The 24,462-nt window shown below is 39.8% G+C and overlaps 1 protein-coding gene and 1 pseudogene across 1 annotated transcript in view; one reads left to right on the top strand and one right to left on the bottom strand.

Annotated features, from left to right (window-relative positions):
* Positions 1–642: 642 nt before the first annotated feature.
* LOC149234231 (coronatine-insensitive protein homolog 1b-like) overlaps positions 643–24,462 on the bottom strand; it is a 135,751-nt gene continuing 111,931 nt past the window's right edge. The window contains exon 3 of the mRNA XM_089371795.1: positions 643–2,274. Coding sequence (XP_089227921.1) covers positions 1,468–2,274 — 807 coding nt within the window. The 3' untranslated portion in view covers positions 643–1,467. The remainder of the gene's footprint in view (positions 2,275–24,462) is intronic.
* LOC149234232 (uncharacterized) lies at positions 9,228–14,344 on the top strand (annotated as a pseudogene).

Raw genomic sequence — 24,462 nt, 5'->3', positions numbered from 1 at the left:
TAGGTATGGTTAAGTTCAACCAAGTCAAACTTGATGTGTAGGCTCAATAACCCTCTTGGGCTATGTGCTTTTGGTTTATGTACCCACAGCAACTCTTTAACGGACACCTCGCTTGAGTTGTGTAGAAACACACATCTCAAGCTTTCATTTGGATCATCTCATCTTGTGATCTTGATCTTTCTTACAAAGTGTTTATGCCTAAGGGTACCTATATCTTTGGTGTTCCCCTATGCTTGGCACTTCTTTTTTTTGTGTGCTTGTGCATTTCTTGTCTAAGGCACTTGTGATTTACAGCAGAATTGGGGTTTGTTTTGGTTCCATTTGATTCCCTGCTTTCAATTGTGAATCTCACAGGATATCATCAAACTGGCAGGTATAATATCCTTGCAAGGAAAATGCAATGCTGTGAAATCTATGATTAGGTGACTAATATGTTCCAAATGGGACACCTCACAACTATTAAATCAGAATTGGCTGTACATATTTGAGCCGATAATTAGATTTTCTGGAAAGATGTACATTCTGTTTAGATTAGAGCCAAACTGAACATTCTAGTAATTTCTGCCTCACATTTGAGCTCCATGACATATGTATTATTGTTTGGCACTGAAATATAAAATGCATTTTGCAAAAAAAAACACATAAAAGAAATATTGTATGTGCAATTCTAAATCATAAGAATCAATTGTCCACATTATCTTTGAAACTAATAAGCTCAAACAGAGCTATAACATACCAACTTATATCTAGCTTCTCATAAGGAAACTATGGAATTTGGAGCTCTGGTTAAACCGTTAAAAGCATCATTGATGAATGCATTTATCTCAAAAGCAGCTGTGGGAAAACAAATGGTCAAAGTGGACTTGCCCATCAAATCGCATCTTCAGAACTGACTTTAGGATACAGAATCCACGCATCTAAAGCTTTGTGCATGCCTGCCTCTTTTCAGTGTAAAAATTGTAGCAGCTCTCTAGGACCTTCCAACACTGATTTATTACTAAAGCCATGTAAATATTCTAAACAGAGAGCCCTTTTAGATCATACAGAAGGTAGGTGTAGAATTTGACTTAATGGAAGAAATTTAGCTCACTCACCAAGGGCATCTCACAGAGAAGGTATAGAAGACTAGTGCACAGAAGATCAGATAAAAATGTGGTAGTATAAGTATAACTGCAGACCTCAGAACATGATACTGGGAAGAGAGCATGGCCAGCAGACACTCCTTTCACAAGAGGTAATAGGCAAGCATAATGGAATGGTTACGTCCGCTAAATCTTATTTGACAAGCAGCAGTAGGAAGAATATGAGAGCTGAATGGCAAGATTTATCTGTCCGGACTGTTAGGAAAACACACTAATTGGGTGAGGCAGAATTGTTCAGCCACCTCATCATCTCCTGCTGCTTACTGTACATAATTCCATGTTACAATCAAGAAATGCATAATTAAACTTAAATTTTTGCTACTTATCAAGAATGAGGTGATAAAAGGATCACAGACTCTGGATTATCTGTTCTTCTTCCGGCCAGAGAATAGTAAGCCAAGATCTGTGCCGGTTGGTGTCCACTGGATTCTTCTTCCATATCATCAAGTTCATCTCTTGTCACTTTGAGAGGTGGGGTAAACTCTATGTTCCAAAATGGCCGTGACATAGCCAGAAGCTCCTCACCTGTTGCCGTTCCTTTGTATCCTTGCACCCAGATATACTTCAAGGATTTCAAGTTCAGCACTGCTTCTGCTATTTCAGATTCAGTGAAACAACAACCTCTCATTTCAAGCCTCTCCAGTTTTGAGCATCCCTTTGAAAATTCAAGGAGACCCTGTTCATGTTCTCCAACAAATCCCAACAGCATCCACCTTACATTTGTACTGTATTTTCCAATATAGCCAAGCCCCCTGTCGGTCAATCCTCCAGGCCTTAAGTACAATCCAAATCTGGTTAACTTGCTACACCCACGCAACAAAGCTACGACTCCATTATCAAGAGGTAGATCAGTGATTTGCTCTTGTTTATCCAACAAAACCAAACGAAAGTCCATAAGCTTTTTGCAATATTCTCCAACGGTCTCTAATGCCAAGTTGCTTATATCTGTTATGTAAACAGCTATAAACTCCAGATTGAGGCAGCCTTGAGCTATGGTAGAAAGCCCTATGTGAGAGACTAAACTTTGCTCATCTTCACCTTCTTCATCCCCGGGCTCTACTCTCAGTCTTCTTAACTTTTTGCAGTGGTTTGCAACAACTTCTAACCCTCTGTCTCCAATCACATTCCGTACCTGTTTGCAAACAACCACTCTAGTTCAGTTAAAGTACTCCAATTAATAAAAATGGTGATACTTGATTTCACAATATAGCACATATATTTGAAAAATGGAAAAGATTTGTATTAATCCACATAAACATAAGAAATGCATCTTGAGGAAATTGTCTGGAAACTCCTAGACTCAGTTTCATTACAGTAGTTACTATGGCTATTTGTATTATTTGAACTTTTAGAAAGCACCCTGGGAGTATAATGAAAGTCCTAAGACAACTACTTTCCACACACCGTCACAAATTACCTATGGGTTACACTTGTCACAATTTGTATAAATATACCACATTTCTTTTCCTAAAAAAGAATGTAATCTTTAAGCAAAGTGCTACAAAAATAGAAAATCAATATCTTCTACTCTAGGACACAGACTGTGCTACACACCCTAAGCTCTCCATCCCTGCTCCCTCCCAACTCCGTCAAATCAAGCATGCAAATCACTTCCAGAGTGAATATTTTGGGAAAGCGATCTAAGCTGAGGGAAAGAAGTTACAGAAACTACAGAACTTAGGAGATATTTTACAGCTATTGACCAAACCTTTAAGACTAAAGCAAATTTTTTGATGGGAAAAAGTAGCTTTTGGTTTCAACCCGTAGAAACCAGGATATATATGACTCTTGAAGAGAATGCATAAATGTAAAACAGTACATATTTTAAAGACTTAAGCAAATTTGATATAAAGACAATTGTGTGAGTTAAAAACAATTCCACAGTTCACAGGAAACAGTTATCATGCACTTCCACTCTAACTCCTTAGAATTTCATAAATAAACTTATGATTCTGGTCAAACTGGAGTTTACTTTTTAAGTAAATTAAAAGCTGACAAGGAAACTGGGGAAATTAGTTGTTGCCTTGAAAGTTATCCTACTAGAAATCGAATTTTAATTCAACAATGAATATACAGTATTACATGGAACGAGTTTTGCTGAAACTGAAGCAAATGCAGACACTGCTGAGAAGAAATTGATCAATGTCAACAGGAGTCCCCATACTTCAAATTTTATTGCTTAGAGAATAATAATAGTCAAACCAGAATCATCCGATGACTATAGTCCTATCCTTATGAAATTGCATCTATATGATCATAGCAAGAACAATTGTATTAAGGGTCAAAAGTATTCTGGCAGAATCAATCTCTTCAGGAATCTGAACAGTTTGGATAGTTACCAGGTAGACAAATCCACAATGCAATTGTAGTAACTCAAGAAGGTATGCACATAACTATGGTAATAAGGTTGGATCTATCAAAAGAATATGATAGGGGAAATTGGCTTTATCTAAGATATGCTTATCCAAGATGGAATTAATATTAATTTGTAAATTTGATGATGAAGAGTCTTTTCTCCATATCTTTTATTGTACTAATCAATGATTCAGCCTCCTTTTTCATTAGACCTACCAGGGGTTTGAGACAAAGATGTCCATGGCTCCCCTTCTTTTTTAATTATAGCTGAGGAACTCAGCAGAGCCATAGCTGAAGAAAAAAGCACAGAGAATTTAAATGGGATTCCCTGTTAGGATATTCCGACACATAGGAATTAGTTAAGTATAACTTGGTCTAGTGTAGAGTTAGGTAAAGTGTGTTTCTTTACTATGTACATTTGTAACTTACAATCTGACGGTCACGATATGTTCGAGACATGAAGTGATCCGACGGTTCATTCTCTCCTCGGTATTACCGACACATGATCCGTGGCTTAACACCCGATTGGTCCATGATCTCTATTTAAAGAGCATGGAGGATCATTTGTAGGGTGACCGTTCATGAGAGAAGCTTATGTAAATTTTTTTTTTTTTATTTAATAAATTGCATGAAGTGGTCGTGTTGGCTCAGGCCGTGGACTGTTTCCCTCTTTGAGGGTTTTAACCACGTCAAGAATACTGGTGTATTGATCTGTGATATGTTTGTGAGCAGTGTCCTTTGGTGTTCTGTCTGAAGAACTTACCATGTAATTCCTACATGGTAGCAGAGCTATTTGAGGGCCGCATCCATTGGTGATCCAAATCGGAAGCCGGTACAACTGCATCCGACTTTCGTTTCCTAGATCTACTGTTTCTGACTGCTTTCGGGCCGTACTGTTTCTGACTGCTTTCGGGCCGAGAGGATTGCTCTATTGTGTTAGGAGCATCTGTTCCAGTGAGGACCCCCTTTCGTTTCACGCGAAAAGGTTTCTGGTAGCCCTAGCTACGTCATTTTTAAGTTCTAGAGGTATAAAGTCTTTATTTGCAGTTTTAGTTATTCATCTCTCTATTTATTTCAGTTTATTTAGCTCTCTGTTTTTTTTATTGCCGGATATATACCTTTCATTTCTGCATATGCTCTTTGCCCTGCGACTCTATGTGATCTGGGCAAATCAGAAACAGATAGGAAATATTTTTCTCATGCGTATGCTCTTTTCCGTCGCGCCTTAGTGTCATCTCGGAAAATCAGAAACATTGAGGAAATATTTAGTTTCTAGCGAAAGCTAACTTCAAGCCATAAGGTTTGGTTTTTTTGTATGTCCGTGTTGAGTTATGTAACTCAGCAAAGGAAACCATTAAAGATGATAATGAAGCATCTCTAAAAGGACCTACAGAAGAAGAGTTTAACAGATGATTTGTAAAGAAAACAAAATCAAGCAACAATATCAAAAGCTAATCAATGAGTTGAACAAGTTCGAAAGATCTCAAAGGAGATTCTTTGCCCTGGGAAAAACATCACATGCTTTTCTTGCCATGAACATGGACATGTGACAGCAGATTGTAAGAACAAGGAGATCAACATTATTCAACAAGACATGCAATAAAAAAGAAGATACTATCTAGCAAGCAAATAATGGAGAACACCAGCAACCAGGTACATAAACTCTTTTTATGGTTATTGTTATATGTGTCATGAATTTCGACATAAAGCGGGTGAATGCAAAGTGTATATGAAGAAAAACATAAATGCAAAAAGAAACACATTATTTTCTCTATTTTTTGGCCACACAAGATGTTTTGTGTGTAATAATCTTGGCCAAAAAGCCAAGGATCGTAAGCTTCCATATATTCTAAAGAACACTAGACAAAAGATGGAAGCAAATTCAATAAGGGAGAACTATGAAAGAAATGAAAACAAGATAAAGCAGTCTACAAAAGCGTGGAAGAGGAAGAGAAAGGAACAACTTGTTACTTCAATAACATAATGAATTCATCATGGTATCAAGGGGAGCTGCTCTAAGCAGCAAAACAGCCATCCTTTCAGTATTAGAAGAGCAATAACATCCCAGGGGGAGAGCAGCCCATAAAATGTGAGAAGATAATGAGCATGGTGAGATCATAGTTGGCATGGAAAACGTTAAGAAAACAAATACATATACATGCAAAGGCAACAATGAAATAACTAAAAGTGAGAAAGCCAGAGGAGTGGTAATATCATGAGGACAAAACTAATCCTATTGAGGAAGATCTCAAAGACTACAGTGGTGACCATGAAGCAATTGAGACAGATCAGATCAAAAAGATGGCTCGTCATAAAATCTCATAGAGGAAAATCCATGGCCCAAAAATAGAAACAAGAAGAACCTGCCAAAAGCAAGGGGCACCTGAGAATGAGGGTCATAAGAAGGCCAACATAGATAAAGCATCCGATGAGAAGCAGAGGCAATTTGGGTCTGATACTAATGTGAAGGAAACTACGCTTACTCAAGATTTACAGAGAAAGGTAGGAGTCTCTAAACCTCGAAAAATCTGTGGAGACCAAGAGAGTGCTAACATTGAGTATCCTCCACAGGAAAAACTAAATGTAAAAGGTGTGTAAAAGAAAGTCACCAGAAGGTCATGTCTTCACGTAGAACTGCTATAAGAAGAGATATTAATAAGTCTTCAATGAGAGGAAGCAAGCCTACAATCAATGGGTTGACCAAAAGGTTATAGTAGAGAAAGAGTGCAAGGGCCTTGCTCATGAAGATAAGAAAATTGCTCATGTAGATAAAAGTGGAGCACTAGGAGTCATTCTCAAGGAAGAGAATGCACCTAATGTGGATACGGAAGCTACAAAAATGTCAAGAGAAACAGCCATAATCCAGACACTGCAAGTCAGTGTGATGAATATGAAAATAAGCCTGAAAAAATTGTTGAGTATACTACTTCTTGAAAGTTGGCCGCCATATGAATGAGAGAACAAATAGGGGATGAAGACGAAACGGATGCAACCACCACTGAGAAACTGGTTTTAGTACCCATGGATGAGGAGACAATTTTCAAGGAAGATGCAGTTGAAATAGAAGAAACTAAAATTCATGATGAAGAGCAACTAATCATCAAACAAGTAGCACCCACAGATGAATGCACATATGAAAGTCAGCTTGGAGATCCAAAGTACCTAGAAAAAGACTCACAATTGTCAATTGACGGTGGGAATTACTTTTAACAACACCAGTTTGTTATTGAAGTGCCCTAAAACATTCAAGTTGAAGACAGGCTTGACAATTTATCCTTGACATGGCTAAATTAAAATGTAGAAACTCAACAGATTGAGATTTTATCACATGTTAAATACTTTGGAACTGAACAACAACAACAAATTTTTTTTTTTTAAAATCCTCTATTGGGTTCGAAGAAGGAAGCCCAATTAAGGAGAGCTTGGAAAATTTGCCTGCTGAATTTGGATTAGGTGCGCTAGAAGTTCATGAACTAGAAGCTCATATTCAAGGAGCAGATATTTCATCTCTAAATGCTGAGAATATGGAAGCACAAGAATCTGAATTTTTGGTTCATGTTCAGCATACTAAACAGCAATATTGAAGAGAGATATATACTCAAGGGACATTGCCTAGTCGCCTATTCTATTATCATTTTGATATATTCTCTATACACTCTGCAAAACTTTCTCCAAATCTCGCAATAGGGTACATATTAATTTCATGGAGGCGTTGTCGTAGCAACTAGAGACTGTGCAACATAGGAAAATAATTAGTTTTAAATAGACATGATAATAAATGGTAGTTCCAAGAGAACTAAACAATATGATATGAAATATCTAGTTCTGTAGTTGGAGATGCACAACATAGATTTAAACATGTTATGAAAATCGCATATAATTATCACCCATAACAAGTCGTGGTTCAAGCAGAACGATTGAGCTGAATTTCTAGGAAAGAAAGAGTCGAGATTACAAAAACTATGCTAATCGTGATGGAGCTGTCACGTTGTTCTGACAGCCTTGCTGAGACAATGAGAGTGACAGCAAGAATTGAAATGAAGATGAATGAAGAAAAAGAAAAAAAACCTATTCCAAGGATTTATTATTCAAAAATATATATTCTCAGTCATACTATGGACCGTAAACTACAAGTTGCTTACAGTGTGTCAGATGCGCAAAGTATAAATATCAAATCTCATGAAAGTGCATTCTATACGTTATTGGAATCCTAACAATACACGTTGTTTTGAGGTCAGGCACGATTATGAAGAGCTCAGTTAATTAGGTTGGAGCGTTATGGAACATTATGAATGTCGAACGTTAATGTCAGACTATACAATGGACCAACCTTATCTATGCCAACGAAAATATGTAATCAAATGTGCCATAAATAATAGTCTGAGAGGTGTGACCGTATGACAGATGCCTTAGAGGTATGATAATGAAATGACAGTGCAATGATAGTGCAAATCTGAGCGTGCAGTGATAGAATTACAATGCGGACATGTGGCATATTATGCCAAGGAAATGGATGAGAGGATTGTGTCGATTGCAAAGTATGTGTGATGGGCATTAAAGGAAAACTGAAAAGTTGAACGTTACTCTACCTACCAAATCTGAAGCCTTATGACAATTCTAGGGTATGCATTATGTAATTTTCACTATCTTCATCATGCAAGAATAGATGACAGTAGATGTCAAACCAGGGAAATGGTTGTTGAAGCAACATCCATGAATTGGTATTAATTGATATGCCTACGCTGCAATGAGATGAATTGGTATGCTTGAGACTCCATGGCCTGGCTTAAAAATGAGGTTTTTGATGTCAAGTTGTTCATAAAAACGGTGATCCCATGAGTCGTTCTTTCATAAGGTCGTGGCATCAAGCTTTGCAGCAAGCCAACTATGCGAGATTCAAGTGTAGCTTCCTCAAGATTCACATTGTTATACAACAAACTTCCAATTCCTATTATAACACAGTCGACCTGTATGATACTACAAAAGCATCTATTGCGTTCTCATAGTGACAACTCTTTTTCATGCCAGATGAAATCCTTTTCTGGTCAAATAATCCTCAAGTGCTCATATTCAATATATAGTTGAATTAATGATTATTCACCAGACCACACGATAAGTATGCAATCCATCTGGAAGATTCGTTCAAGCACAAGCATGGCTAATGCACAAAAAAAGATAAGGCAATGTGAGTGGTCGTTATCGATGACTTCCTTGATTGCACGGTACATGGTATCTCCTACGTGGGGTTTGAGAAAGCGGGGTTCAGTGCACCTTTCTCTTTGTTTGGACTTGGTCTCTTACTCGCGGACACATAGCATTATAGTAAGCTAAGCTTTTCTCTAGCTCTTATCCGTCTATGTGTGCTCGATCATCCATTCATAAATATCGGTCTAAATAATGTTAGTGGGATCTATCAATGCATGTATTTATTACGTACAGCCCCAAATCCAAACTAGAAAGAATGCTCGATTGCGTTCTAGCTGAAGTTGAAAGAAGTCATGCAGAAGTTTAAAGTTGCGTTGACCCAGAAAGTAGAGAACGCATTCCCTCCACCAAGCTGACAGCATCCATGTTTTCTGACCGTTGTGAAGAATCTCTGCAGGAATTCATGGAAGCCCTGCGAATGTTGGGATTGGCAGCTGCAGAATCATTTAATACATTCGTGCAGCGTTTGAACGTTGAAGTATTGCGTAAGGCACACTACATGAAGCGGGAATAGAAGGCGAAAGAAGAGGAGGGTTGGGCATGGGAAGCAGGATGAAATGTTGGGGATTATTGAATGTTGTGGCAGTGTTGGCTATTTACAGTTGGAATTTAGAAGTGGTTGAATGCAAGGCATTCAGACGTGATCCAAGGCACCCTCAGTGGCATCATAGCACGTTCCAGGATATCCAGGAAAACATCAAGCATGAGATGCACCAAATGATGCACTCCAGAGCTGAGGTTCCTTTTAGGGTTCCACTTGAAGTTAATATTGTACTGGTTGGATTCAATGGTGATGGTGGCTATAGGTACTCTTTGGATGCACGCATGCTAGGGGAGTTTATGAGAAGAAGATTTCCCTCACACCATCCTACATGCCTGGAGACTGCTTTACCACTCGATATTGAACATGATCTTCAATATAACGTCATTCTTGTTGGGCAGCCAGAGCTTATAGCATTTGAACAAGCAGTGAAGAATGCGATGGTGTCTGTTGGTTCAGCAAAGGAGAGCGAATATGGAAAAGAGGTACCGTTGTTTGAAGTTGAAGCAACGACTGTAGAACCAACTTTCCAAAGATTGTACACCTATTTGTTTGACTTTGAAGATGCTTCATATTCCGCTGTAGAAATAAAAGGACCTGTGCCAAATGCAATATTCATTCTAAACTTTGATAAGGTTTGGATGGATCCTAGGAACAAAGAAATTGATCTTGAGGCTTTAAAGTACGTAAAAATTGAAGAACTTACACTCGAACAAATGAAGCAGCAAGAAGGAAATTGCATTAACTGATATCGCTATGGTGGAGGGGGGGCATTGCAAGTATGTTTGGGTTTAGGCAGATATGTTGTCATAGATCTGTCCGCTGGTCCATGCACATATGGAAAGATATAAACAGAGGAAGTTAGTGTAAGTTAAAGGACGACTCCAATGTTGTCGTATATTCTTTTTCCAAGAGGCCAGGGTCCTGTTAGTCCTGGTTCCACTGTTGAGCTCTTCACAGGACAACTTGGGGCTCTCATTTCTACAACTATTGAGCATGTTCTAGCTCCAGATGTCAAGTTTGAGACCATTGATTTGGCCAATCGGTTACTTGTTCCTATTATAGTGTTCCAAAACCACAATCATTACAATATTTTTGAAGCAGGCCACAACTATAGTATTGATATGAAGGCCATTGAGATGGAGTTTAAAAAGATGGTTCATGCTGGGAAAAAGGTTGTTGTTGTTGGGGGTCCCTGCAGCCTTCATCGTCATGAGAAGTTAACAATTGTTGTGTCAAAATCTCTACGCAGTCTCTCTCCATAAGACAAATACAGATGGTCGTTTTCATGTCCGGACTAGAAAATATCTAGACGGTTCTATTCTCAAAGAAGAAATGGAGCATTCTACAGATGTTCTGGCAGCTGGCTTGCTTGAAGCTGCAAATCCTTCTCTTTCAAGTACATTTTTTGTTATGAAACCAGCTCAAGAAAAGATAGAAAAGATAGATCAACGCCTTAGAATTCAGCCTCTTCGAGGGGGCAACCTCCTTTACATTACATAAATGAACAATTCTTGGATGCTACAAATGAAAAGACCTCCTTTCTATATATAGGAGTCTAAGGGGTTATAACATAATCAGAGCCGACGTAACAATAATAATGTAAGGGCACAATAATAACAATAGTGGGCTTCTATGGGGCACAATAGTAAAAATATGGGCACTACATGGGTACATCAATATAATAAGTGGGTTATACTAATAACAATAAGGAGTTACACTAGTAGGCCTAACATGCCCCTCTCCTTCAAAAAGCGTTGTCCTCAACGCTTGAGTAGTTCTTGATGCTTATGTATAAAATTCTTGTCCTCTCATGTGGAATATTCAGCGGGTAAGTTCTTCCACTTGATGAGATACTCTGAAATTGATCGATTTCGTAGCTGTCGGATTCTTGTTTCTGTGACTGCTCCAGGTTCCAATATGATTTTTCCTTCCTCTTCAATTTCTGGCAATATTGCTTGAATTGGGATCTTTTGCAACTTTTGAATAAATGGCCATACTTCTTCGTCCTTCTTCCATTCATCCCTTGCTTCGTTTCTCCAATCTGGTTGGATAATATAAATAGCACAAAACAATGCTTCCACATCCTCATCCTTGAAGAGTCTTCCCATTCGGTAAGGTCGCCATTTTTTAAGTGCATGTAGTATTGCCAACATTTCCTTCTCATAAATAGCTTGCTTGAGATGTAGCAGTAAAAATACCCAATCACCTACATGAAAACATTTTTCACTACGATGTTGATCTACCTGTTGTTTCGTTTGATTTTGCACCGAAGTGGTGTTATCCTTTAAAAGTTGGAGAACTTGCTGTTGATGCTCGATGTGATCTTTCTCTGCTTGAACCTTTTTCTTCTTGATATGTCCTTCTATCTTTTGAGGAGTGGTAATTTCTTCCAGTCCTTTACAAGATATGGTCGGATTCATTTCTTGATGCTCGATGTGATCTTTCACTTCTTGAACATTTTTCTTCTTGATGTGTCCTTCTATCTTGATAGTTTGAGGAGTGGTAATTTCGTCCATTGAATTACAAGATATGGTTGGATTCATTTCTTCTTTCTCGATGTGATCTTTCACTTCTTGCACCTTTTTCTTCTTGATATGTCCTTCTATCTTGAAAATTTGAGGAGTGGTAATTCTTGCCAATGCTTTACAAGATATGGTCTGATTCATTTCTTCTTTCTCTGGGGTGGGGTCCTGGCGTATATCTTCTTCTTTTGATGTTTCTTGATCCTTTTCTTCCTCCTCTTCATATTCTATGTAAAATAACTTCTTTTTAGCACACTTATGACCTTTAGTGCATTTGCTATCACAATTGTAACAAAGCCCTTTTTCTCTTTTTTCTTCCAATTGTTGTGGTGTAACCCTTGTAGGTTGTGGAAAGCTAGGAGAAACAACACTTTCATCTTTATAGTTGTGAGGAGTATGCTTCTTGGTTTCCATAATTTTGCTTTCCACTATGTCACAAAGCCCTTTTACTCTTTCCAATTGTTGTGGTGTTGCTCTAAAGAAGGTGTTGCTCTTTGTATACTCATAATGTGCTATCATTTCCTCCGTGAAAGTTGACCACGTAACAAGTTGTTTACGAGAACAAAGCCCTTTGTACCATAAAAATTGATCTGGTTCTAAATATGAAGATGCAATACATACCTTTTGTAATAGTTGTACATCATGTAAATCAAAATATTGCTCCATCTGAAGTATCCAATTTACCGGATCCTTGCCATCAAACTTCCTCATCTTGCTTTTTCTTGATTTTAGGAGCTCGACCTTGAAACGACTGTAACTCTGTACTTTCAGATCTTTAAGTTCTGAAATTGTGACCTGTAGTAGCCTTTGCGTCCTCTTTCCAATGCCACAAGTCTGACCCAAATTGGATTCTCCAAGGAAGAGTTATGTGAAATGTCCCACAGTGACTTGCTTTTAGACTAGTTCAGTAGAGCGAACTTGTACGACGTGCCACGAGTCACTGTTTCAACCTTTAAATCTAAAACACACATACAAGAAACTACAGTCCGTCCTCTTTCTGTACCTTCTTACGAAATTTCAATCCGATCCTCAGAGAGAAAGTTATGACGATTTTCCCCAGGTCACCTGTTTTGAATGTAATTCAGGAGTCTGCAAAAAGACCAACTTCCTCAGATCATATCTCCGAAAATATCGCGCGAAAAGCTCTGAAATTTGGACCCAAGGTTCAGCGCGATTTCTTCTCAAATGGGTTTTTTTGCGACTTCTGAAACATCACAGAAAAGAAGTTATAGCGAACATGCCACGATGACCTGTTTGGAGCAGCGAAACCCTAGAATCCAAAGCTCTGATACCAAATGTTATGAAACCAGCTCAAGAAAAGAAAAGATAGATCAACGCCTTAGAATTCAGCCTCTTCGAGGGGGCAACCTCCTTTACATTACATAAATGAACAATTCTTGGATGCTACAAATGAAAAGACCTCCTTTCTATATATAGGAGTCTAAGGGGTTATAACATAATCAGAGCCGACGTAACAATAATAATGTAAGGGCACAATAATAACAATAGTGGGCTTCTATGGGGCACAATAGTAAAAATATGGGCACTACATGGGTACATCAATATAATAAGTGGGTTATACTAATAACAATAAGGAGTTACACTAGTAGTATAGGGGCCTAACATTTTTCCTACGGCAAACATGGATGTCAGAGTCCACTAATTTTGAGGATTTTGCTATAAAACCTAGACCTATTTGGGTATCTTACAGCGCCAAATATAGTAAGCACAAAAGAGAGTAAGGAAACAGAAAGAAGCAGCAAGATCTTTACAAGACATATGGCACCTATGTAATTCCGGTGTTTGTGTTATCTCTAGCTGGTATAGATCCTGAGCTATTGATGGAAGGTGAAAGTCAAGTATGGACCAACAATAATGTTATAATTGTTCTTCAACATGAGAATCATCAAATACCCTTCAGTTATGTCTCAAAAACTAAGAAAATATATGTTGTTCCACAACTAGCACAACACCACATTTTAGCTGGATTAGCATCAGTTGTTGGTGGATTGGCTGCACCTTATGAAAAAGCTTCCCATATACATCATAGGCCAATTTCCAACTGGCTATGGGTAATTGGTTGTCATCCATTTGATCCCTTCTCGAATGTAACACAAATTAGCCAGATGCTTCGTGATACTGCATCGCGGAACACGATCTATGCACGCATTGATGCAGCACTACATAAAATTCGTGACACAACAGAGGCAGTCCAGTCCTTTACAAATGAGCATTTGAAAACAACACTTGGGGAACCAGTGAAAGGCCAACGGAAGAAGTCAACTGCAGAGTTGTGGCTTGATAAGTTCTACAAGAAGACAACCAACTTACCAAAACCTTTCCCACATGAACTTGTCGAGCACCTAGAACAATTTCTTGATAATCTGGAAGAGCAGTTTGTGGGTCTAGCTGGACTGTTGTATAACCATCTTTTGGATGATGCTCATAAGAATTCCTCTGAAATATTTCAAAATAAATATTTACCCAGCACGTATTTGGAGCAATGTTTCTGGAGCAACATTCATTCAATCTGGAGAAGCTCTAATAAACCATCAAGAGTAGCATTCAGTCAATGATGCAGAACAATACATTGCAGGTTTTAAAGCATTAAAACAATGATGACAGCTACACTGGGGACTCTTTTACAGGCTACAAGTCATCTATAACCCCTTGCCATTGATGTCAAAGGGGGAGGTAAGCAGAGGTTATGGGCAGCAATGAGAAATATATTTCAGAACAGGGAGAGGTTATGGGCAGCAATGAGAAATATCTTTCAGAACAGGTACAGGTTATAGGCAGCAATGAGAAATATATTTCAGGACAAAAGGGGGAGGACAAATGTGTTGCCATCAATGCCAAAGGGGGAGATTGTTGGCAATATTGTCATTGATGGCAAAGGAGCAGCAAGAAAAGGAGCAGCACAAAGAACAGCAAGCAAAGGAGCAACAAAATAGTAGCAATGCAAGGAGAAGCAAGCAACAAAGTAGCAGCAGCAAGGCAAGGAGCAGCAACAATACAAGGAGCAGCAAGCAACAAAAGAAGGCAAAGGAGCAGAAGGAGGAGGAGGAGTTGTGATACATTAAAATGTTTTGATAATGTTGCAGAGATTACTATATTGAAGAATTTGTGATGTAAAATTGTTGATTAAGCTTAATTGTTGTGATGCAAAGGAAAGACTCCAAGGCAAAGGCAAATATGTTGCAAAGATTGTTGTGATGCATTAATGATAAATATTGTCATTTGATGTTGGCATTAGGTTGATACATTTAATCATTACATGTAGCCGAAATTAATAGTGGATGGGTTATGTATTTTTGTATTATAATATTCAAAATATGAAGAGTTTGGAAACGAATGAGTGGAAGGCAGAGAGTCAAGCCTATTCACTTCATATTCCTATGTGGGATGCAAACAGCCAGAAAACTATTTTATAAAAGATGTGATTTTGGAAGGCATTGAGAAGTTAGAGAATGGGAGAATGTGAGAGAGCTGATAGAACTATTATGCATTAGTTACCTGGCACATATGGAGCTGATGTGATGCAGATTTGAAGGGAAGAACAGGCAGAAATTAAGACAGAGACATGCGGAATTTATGACTAGGTAAACCAGCACATTGTTTTTCTTGTTTGCATCAGGGGATGGTAATCTCCTTTCAAGTTGTGGCTTGATAAATATCCAATTGGAGGAGGGTGTCCCCCTCCCCTTACCCACACCTTGGGTCGAGCCCGGAACGATGCCCCAGAGGTTCATGCAGCTAAAAGAAAAAGATGTTTTTTCCACTCTCAACAAGAAATGTACCACAAAATGCAAAAGATGGTCGGCACATACAAATTTAGCACGTGGGCAAAAGCCAAACATGAGCTCTACCACTTATCTACTGCCATCAACCTAGTTCTTATGGGCCCTAGACTATGTTGCACGAAGATTCTATGAACTCGACGTTTTGGGCTGTACCCATACCTGAAACTCCGAAACTCGATCGAAACTCAGCCGAAACTCAACCACCATGTAATCATCTATGAGAATTAATATAGACTTGGTTTTCCTTCTAAATTGCCATCTATGGGTCTTATTCCCTCTTTTTCTTGCAAGATAATGTGTTATTCACTTATAAATACATATATATATATATATATATATATATATATATATATATATATAAATATATATAACGTTTCGATGGACGTTTCCATTTTTGGGAGGTGACATTTCTAAACGTGCCCATTTCTGAAACTCCAAAACGTTTCGACGCTTCGTGTAAAACTTAGGCCCTAGATGAGCCCCCTCCACATTAAAGAACCCATGATTGTCCCAACCCCTGTGGGCCGTGAACTACCCCAACTTAAAGGGGGAATTTACTACTCTATCCTTCATATCATGCTCTCATCCCCTAGAGCCCCGAGCAACTATGAAGAACAATCAATCAAAGGCAAAAGGCATATGTAGAAGGGTAGAAAAACAAAGGTCGGGGTAACTCATGTACCACGATTGCTCCCTCATACACCCATATACCGAAGTGTGGGCTTCCCCATTATAGCTACCCTTGAACCATGGCATGTGGCTTAGAGCATTCCCCTGATCCCCACTCCATTCCATCATTATCACATGCCACCTACCATTTGATGGATGTACCATGGACATGTCACCCACTTTAAAGGTTGATGAGTCCTTGGTTAACCCCTTTATTAAGCTTGGAGACACTTGTACATGCCAAAGCCCACTATGGAAGGGCATGCCACCATCAAGTGCCCATTTGATTCCACGATTTGTAAACTCTTTCACATGATTATTCAAATGATTTGTTGTACTAGAGGGCAAGGGAACGCATTGGATCTTATGCAGGATTGCAAGTGGATTTCCATTTGGAGTTTGGTCACCCTATATGGGGTCCAACCCCTCCAGAGGGTCACATTGGCACTTGTAGTGTGAGCATTGAGAGCCATGGGCCTCCACAATAGCAGAGAGCACTTCATGGATCCCCAACACCATTCATTGATTTTTCGTGTTTCACATTTTGGATGAGGATGATCCACCTGGATCACCATGCTTGCACCATACACTTGGCAGATGTTCCAAGGTCTAGAGTGTGAAAATTTCAAAGTTGAAATCCTATTGCAACAACTAGTATTATTTCTTCTATCTGATAAATTAATTATTCAATTTATTACTACAACAACATCGAAATAAACACATTGCAACCTTCACAAATAAAAACTACGGAATAAAATAGCACTGGAACTAAGAAAATACTACCCCACACATAAAATTTACACCGTTGTTTTTGGACAAAAGTCCCCGGAAAAACCCAATGCGGGAAAATCGGTGCAGCAGATGAGGGTTTTATTTTATTATGTAGCAGTGAAATTTGAGTACAATCTATGGATGCCCAACTGGCAATCCAAACAGCAAGAAAAATTTGGGAAAAATTATCTGAGGGAATTACACTTCCTCCACAAGCAATCCCGGCAGAACTTCTCTTCAGAAACTCGTCCTCCTGGACCATCTGCGTCAACCTCTGCCCTGTTATGCGCAAACCCTATGACGTCTAGCCTTTGAACTGCCTCTGATGAAGTCGTTATGCTTGTCTCTACTTAGGAAATCGCTTCTCCAGCACCATGGACCCTCTACCCGGCCTCTGGAAATGAAAACGAATTTCTCTCTAGCAAAATTGAATTGCTTCTGAAGCAACTACGCAACCCTCTGCGTCGCCTCACTGGGAATCACTCAGCATTGTTGTTGCCTCTCCGAATCTGGAAAGCTTCCTCCGGATCACTGTCTCTGCCCCTCACTAACCCTACGTCGATCTCTGGCTCTCCGACAACTAAAGCTTCTCTTTGGAAATCGGTCTGCCAAGAAAATCGAACTACAAAAAGGTCGTCTCCAAGTGCCCACCGACTTCCTCTTATAATCTATTGTTGTAGCACGAACGACCAATATTAAATCTTAATCAATGGCTAGGATCATCTTGGAGTCGATCCATGTGAATTTCTAAATGATTCGCACCTTGACTTAATTAATTCAGATTATTAACCATATTTCTTAAGTTTAGACTTAGATAATATTTAAAAACTGGTTAATAATCCATATAAGCCATCTCTAGGTGGAATTTCTAGAAACAATTTCTGGGTTTTCGAGATCTCATGTATTCTAGCCTCTCCACCAAATTTCGTGGCTAGAACACATCTGATGCTACAGAAACTAACAATCCCTCTTAGCGAGGATTGTGTTCTCTCTCTAGTGTTGCATAACATGCCACAACACCCTGTCTTTGTATCACCTTTGTTACGCTACTAATGTCTCGTTATACTGTCCAACAACCACTACACAACTCTGATGTTGAATCTATGCTACTGCTGACACTGCCAACTCTGCATCTGCACTACAACTACCTCTCATCTATTGTTGTTGCAACTACAACTTTTGTAACTGAAAAGCATCCAAAATACTGAATCACCTATGTTCAGTATGATGCATTTCTCTCAAATCTCTAACTGGTACTAGCATCTGCACTGTCATTGAAGAATTTGTTTTGCTACCAACTCTGCAGTGAGCCACCTTCTTCTACTATAAACACTACACTGCGCTCCTCAGCATCTGACTACTAGTAGTCTGCAACTGTCACTCTAGCACTGTCTGTATCAACTGCCACTGACCCATCCTGCTACTGAATACTATGGGCCCCCCGTAGCAAGGTAATGATCCATCAGGTGAACTCCTCAAGGATCCTGCCCAATCTCTGTAGCTCTCTGGGGCTACAACTCCAAGTCACTCCACCTCACTCCTGGAGGTATGCCTGCCATCCAATGTTTTAAAACTCCGACTCGGCTGAGGGTCGATTCCGACTCGATATCGACTCGGCTGAGGGTCGACTCCGACTCGATATCGACTCGGCTGGTTCGATTTCAATGACTCAGTCGTTGTAAAAAATACATTAAATATTTATTTTTTTAATAAAAAAACATAATTTTAAAGATTTTCATTCATTTTTCCAAACACACAGCATTGGAATATAGATGGAAGACAACATATGATCAAAGTAGGCTCATGAATATATCCATTATATCAAAATGGCATCCAATGCATTGTCCAATAGTAAATACATACATGATCAAAGATTCAAAACAAAAACACATAACCAAGGAGGCTAAAAATGGCCTCTACAACAAAAGTAAACTGGGACCAGTACTACTGGGCCACTGGCTAGTAGCTACTGCCAGAGGAACCAAGATCATGTGGATCAATCTCTAGATCGTCATCAGAGTCAGACAGGGGGCCCCATGGCTCCTCCTCATCATCATCTCCAACTGCAACTGTAGAAGTGGTAGCACTAGCAGGGTGTGCAGCAGATGCAAGCTGAGATAAAGAAGATATGCAACTGCGCTTCTGTCGTGGCTGAGTAGAGGAAGCGCCTGCAACTGGAGTCCTTGCTGGCTACGAGGCTGAGGCTTGTAGCACAAGTGGATCGAGATCTGCATTCAACTGAACATCATGTTCGAGTGATGCCTCCCTATCTAAATCAAAATCAAGATCCTCATTAGGATCAAACTCTGCTGGATGACTCTCCACTACCCAATCTAATGTTGGATCAATGTCTTCCAACACAATGGGATATGAATCAGGTCTTTTGTTCAACAATTGGTTGCATCTGAGCCGGAGGTTGTATTGGACATAGACTAGATCATTTAACCATTTTTTATCCAAACAGTTTCTCTTCTTTGTGTGAATCCTCTCAAAGACAGACCAATTGCACTCACACCCAGTAGCACTGCAAGTTTGACTCAAAATACGAATTGCAAACTTCTGCAATTCAGGACAATGGCCACCAAAAGCCTCCCACCATTGTGCTGCAAAAAACATAGGAGTGTAATGAGTTAGCTCAACAAAATTACAAATTATATCCAACTTTCAAATTATAAACGATTTAACAAAATTTAAAAAAACTATTAAGAATTTGAAAATTGAAATTTTTGTTTACCTGGCTCATCTGCTTCTCTTGCAATCTTTGCTAGGTTCTTCCCAAAGGTACCCGAGGCATTGCTGAAGGTCGTGACCTGTCGGTGTATCTCCAGCTGATCAGACTCCAATGGGATCATGCCATCAATGCAATCAATCAGTCCATCTCTGACCTCCCCCCTCAAAGTTCCTAACTCGTTAGCTTTATAATGATACTGTGGGTTCAAAAAATACCCAGCTGCATGTATAGAGTGATGGAGTTGATTGTTCCATCTTTCATCAATGATTGCCCAAATGGGCCCATACTTAGCCACTCTATCCTTGTATTCCCTCTTTATTTGCTCCTTTGCTTGATCCATAGCCTCATAAATGAAGCCCATAGCCAATCTTTCCCCATCCACCCACCACAACAAGTGGCTCAGCAAGCTTCACAATCTCTGCTACCTTTCTCCAAAAAGTTTTTTCATTAACTTTCTTTTTCAATTCTTTGCCTTCCAGTTTGTGAGACCAATGATTTGATTCCATTCATCATTGGAAAACATCTTTTTCAAGTTTCTATTTTGGGAAAGCATAGATTGCAATGTCAAAAAATGAGTACCAAATCTAGTGATGGTAGGCCTAATAATATCCCTGCCCCCAGTGTGTTTCCTTATGAAGCTCAAAATCCATGAATGATTGTAGATAAATTTTGTTATGCTTTTGGCATGATCTACAGTGTTTTTGACCCAATCTAATTTTCCAATATCCTCAAACATGAGGTCTATGCAATGTGCAGCACATGGGGTCCAAAAGATAGTCTTGTGTTTTTCCTCTAACAGTTTACCAGCAAGAACATAGTTAGAGGCATTATTTGTGATGACTTGAACAACATTAGCCACCCCCACCTCCTCAACGACCTGATCCAATAGCTGAAACAACAATTGCCCACCTTTTACCTTATCAGATGCATCAACTGATTTTAGAAACAAAATTCCCCGTGGGCAGAAGATAAGAAAGTTTATGATGGTATGGTTTCTTTGATCAGTCCATCCATCTGACATGATGGTACATCTTGTTCTTGCCCATGAGTCCTTGAAATCTTTCAAATACTCATTAATGGAGGCAATTTATTCTGCAAATGATACCCCCTTAGCTCATGCATAGTAGGGCCTTTGAAGCCTTTTCCAGCAGCATGTATGGCATCAAACATAGGCTCATAATATGGTGAACGGGAAGCATTGAAAGGGATATCAGCATCATACCACCATCTAGCTATGTAATCACAAGTAGTCTCCCTCAATTCTTTCTTCCAATGGTCATCTAAAGTGGGCTGCATTTGACTTTTACTAGCTTGAGGACCATGTGCATCTGACGGAGAGGAGGGAATGAAATAACTTTTGATAGTCATATCGCCCTTTTTCATTATACCCTTTCTCGTTTCTTGAATAGAATCAAAAGAGGGAGGAACATATCGGAAAGGGTTGGATGCATCAGTATGAGGGATAGAGGAAGAACCCTCAAAATCATAATGGGGGTTGGTAGCCATCATTTTTTGTATCTCCCTCTTCCTCCCAATTTCAGCCTCTAACTCTTTTTGCCTAGCCTTATCTTCTTTAAACTTCTAAAAGCTGGCTAACAATTCCTTCCTAATCTCCCCAATTTCTGGTGAGGTACATGGAGTAGTATGGCCTCTAATCCCCGCCAAGTGTTGTTTCAGCCTATTAATGCCCCCAGGACCTTCCTTAATTTTCCTATGGAAAAATTTTCAATGCATTTGACTATCAACCATTTCAACATATGCCCAAGCAGCATCTTTCACTCTAGGTGCCATTTTTTGACTTGGAAATGAAAGCAAACAATCTGAAAAAGAACAAAAAAAAAACAAAAACAAAAACAAAAACAAAACAACACAACATTGATTCAATGTTCATTTCTTTCACAAAAACACTCTCTAGGATTTCTAGATATGCACCTAAAATTTAATAAGAAAAAACAGATTTGCACAAGTGAAAAAAAATACCTTCAGGCACAAACTGCCTCCTCAAGCTTACTCCAAGAAATCAACTCCTCAATGCTGCTCCAAATGGCTGCCCAAGAAGCTCCTCACTCCAGCTACAATGCTTGCCCAAGACTCCTCACTGCTGCTCCAAAACAAACTCAACAACTCCTCACAAACTCTCACTGAAGTTCTCACTCAAATGCATGAGATGGCTATGAGAGAATGAGAGGAGTTGAGTGGGTTAAATAGGTTTGGGAGAGGGGAATGGACCCCAAAGACCACTTAACCAATTAATAGAACCATTTGGAGTCCCCAATGCTCAGCAAAATCATAAAAAAAATTAAAAAAATATAAAAAAACACTGTTTTGGGGGTTTACTGACCACATGAAGTGACCTGGCTGAGTTGATATGGACTCGGCCGAGTTAAGATTGACCCGGGCGAGTCATGCTATGACTCAGCCAGGTCAGTCTTAACTCGGCCGGCCGAGTCGGTTCCAAGTCGGCCAGCTTTTAAAACACTGTTGCCATCATCGTGAAGTCTTCCTCCAACATGAAGGACAACCTATCTATCTCAGCATGTGTTCTTGCTTGGTCCTGCTTGTTGAAATTTCTAAATGTTATCCATTAAAATCCCTACTGCATTATCTGGTTTATTTCACCTACTTGCTTATTCCTTAACAAGTTATTTATTCATATAAATACTGAAAATAAACACAAATGCGGGCTTAACTCATATACAGACCAACAACTGAAATACTAGACAAACACACAAGGGGCACCATTACTTTTGGACAACTGTCCCCAAAAAAACCCAATGCAAGGAAAACCGATGCAACAGATCTAAGGGTTTTATTATTATGCAAATTTCTTGAGTACAACTACGATGCCAAACTAGCTCACCCAACAGAGATTTTTACACGACGGTAATACCTCTTTTCAGAGACAAATATTCAGCAAGTCTGCCCCATGAAAATCTTTCAGGCGCTTCTCCAAGGCTCTGCGTCAAACCTGCAGGCCTTTGCATAGCTCTAGAACCCTCTGCCTCAGCCTTCTGCCTCTCTACGTCAGCGCTCTGGCCTTCTACGTCACCCACGCAAGCCCTTCAGCCTCTACACAATCTCTAGCTGCCTTTGCGTGGTTCATGCTGCCTCTGCGTAGCCTCTCTGTCATTGCGCTGACCCTCAAGCACTATCTCTGCCTCTCTGCTATGTACAAACTGCCCCTTGCTGCAACTCAGATCACTTGTTCAAATTTTCTCAACAAACCCCACTCCGGAAAATCGAACTGACTAATCAATCTTGGTGTATCTCCAACTGACCCTCAAGCCTCCTCTTATACTTTTTCTATTGAGTCTTCAACGACTGAGATTAAGTCTCTAATCAAATTAGATTTGGCTTGATCCATGTCATTTAGAACCTTCTCACCCAATTTTGTATTAATACCCATTAATATTTAATTTCCTAAGTTTAGACTTAGGAACCCCATTAAAAATATTAATTATTTTAATATCTCTCTAACCGGGTGGAATTTCCCCAAACCATTTCTAGGTATTGGAGATCTCATGTACTTTAAAATCTCCACCAATTTTCATGGCTAGAGCACATCCGATGCTATCACAAACCAACAACCCCCTCTTAGCTACGAATGTGCTCTAGTAATGCTCCACCACTGAACATCAGACTGATTCTTCTGCACTGGTACCTGTGCTGATGTTGGGCCTCCACTGCACTGAGGCTTCCTGTATTGCTACCCATGGCGCTGCCACTGCCACTACTACATCTGTACTGCAACTCCCTCTCAACATGCTACCCATGCTGCCTATAGCACTACCACTGCTAACTGCTACACTCCAACTCAGTTACCGAGAAGTAAGTAACTGATTTGCCCAAATACTGACATCCTTGTCAGCCTGGAAGCCTCCTGATGCTGAAGCTACCTCTGCTTCCATCCTGTGCTCCCTTTGTCACCTCTGCGCTGCTGCAAACACCTATGTGCCTCTCTGCACTGCTACAACCACCTTTGTGCCCCTCGCACTGCTATAACCCCCACTTCACTGCTACAGACCTCTGCACTCTAGCATTGCCTTGTCGCTCCATCGCATCTTGCTTCTACCAACATTTGTCATCCTGCTACTGTTGTTCGAGGCTCCCGTAGCCAGATATGATCTACGAGTTTGGGAACCTCAAGGATCTTACCCCTCATCTTCTGTAGTCCTCCTGACTACAGCTCGATGTCCCCCCACCTCTTCTCTAGAGGTACATGAGCACTCATGGCACAGTCATCATCCATCTCGACTTCTTTCTCCGCCTTAGCCAGAGCTACCTTGGAGTCAAAAGCCTCTCCCTTATTCTTCTTCCTGGGACACTGGGTTGCATAATGACCCAGCTCCCCACAATGGAAGCACTTCACTTTGGATATTTCCTTCTTCTTCCTCTTCGATTGTTGTCCCGCAGATGCCAGATCCGCATCATCCTCCTCCTCTTTCTTGATTCGACCTCCCTTGCTGCAACTTCTTGCCTTAGACAACCGTCTGATCTCTTCTTGGCGAAGAGCTGCCCACATCTCTTCCCATCCTGGAAGAATAGCTCTACCCAAAATGCCTTGGACAAATGTCTCCCACTCCTCGAAGACTGCATTCAGGGCAGTCCTCACCGTGAAATCTTGATCGGTGTGGCCCATATGGAAGTAAGTTGGTCCCGAATCTCCTGCAATCTGAGGAGGTATAGATCTATCTTCTCCCCGTTCTGCATCTGATACAAC

This window comes from Pinus tabuliformis, chromosome 8 (genome assembly GCF_031772625.1).
Source record: "Pinus tabuliformis cultivar Carrire ecotype Pingquan chromosome 8, CPIR1, whole genome shotgun sequence".
NCBI lineage: Eukaryota > Viridiplantae > Streptophyta > Pinopsida > Pinales > Pinaceae > Pinus > Pinus tabuliformis.
This window is presented reverse-complemented; position numbering and strand designations above follow the sequence as displayed.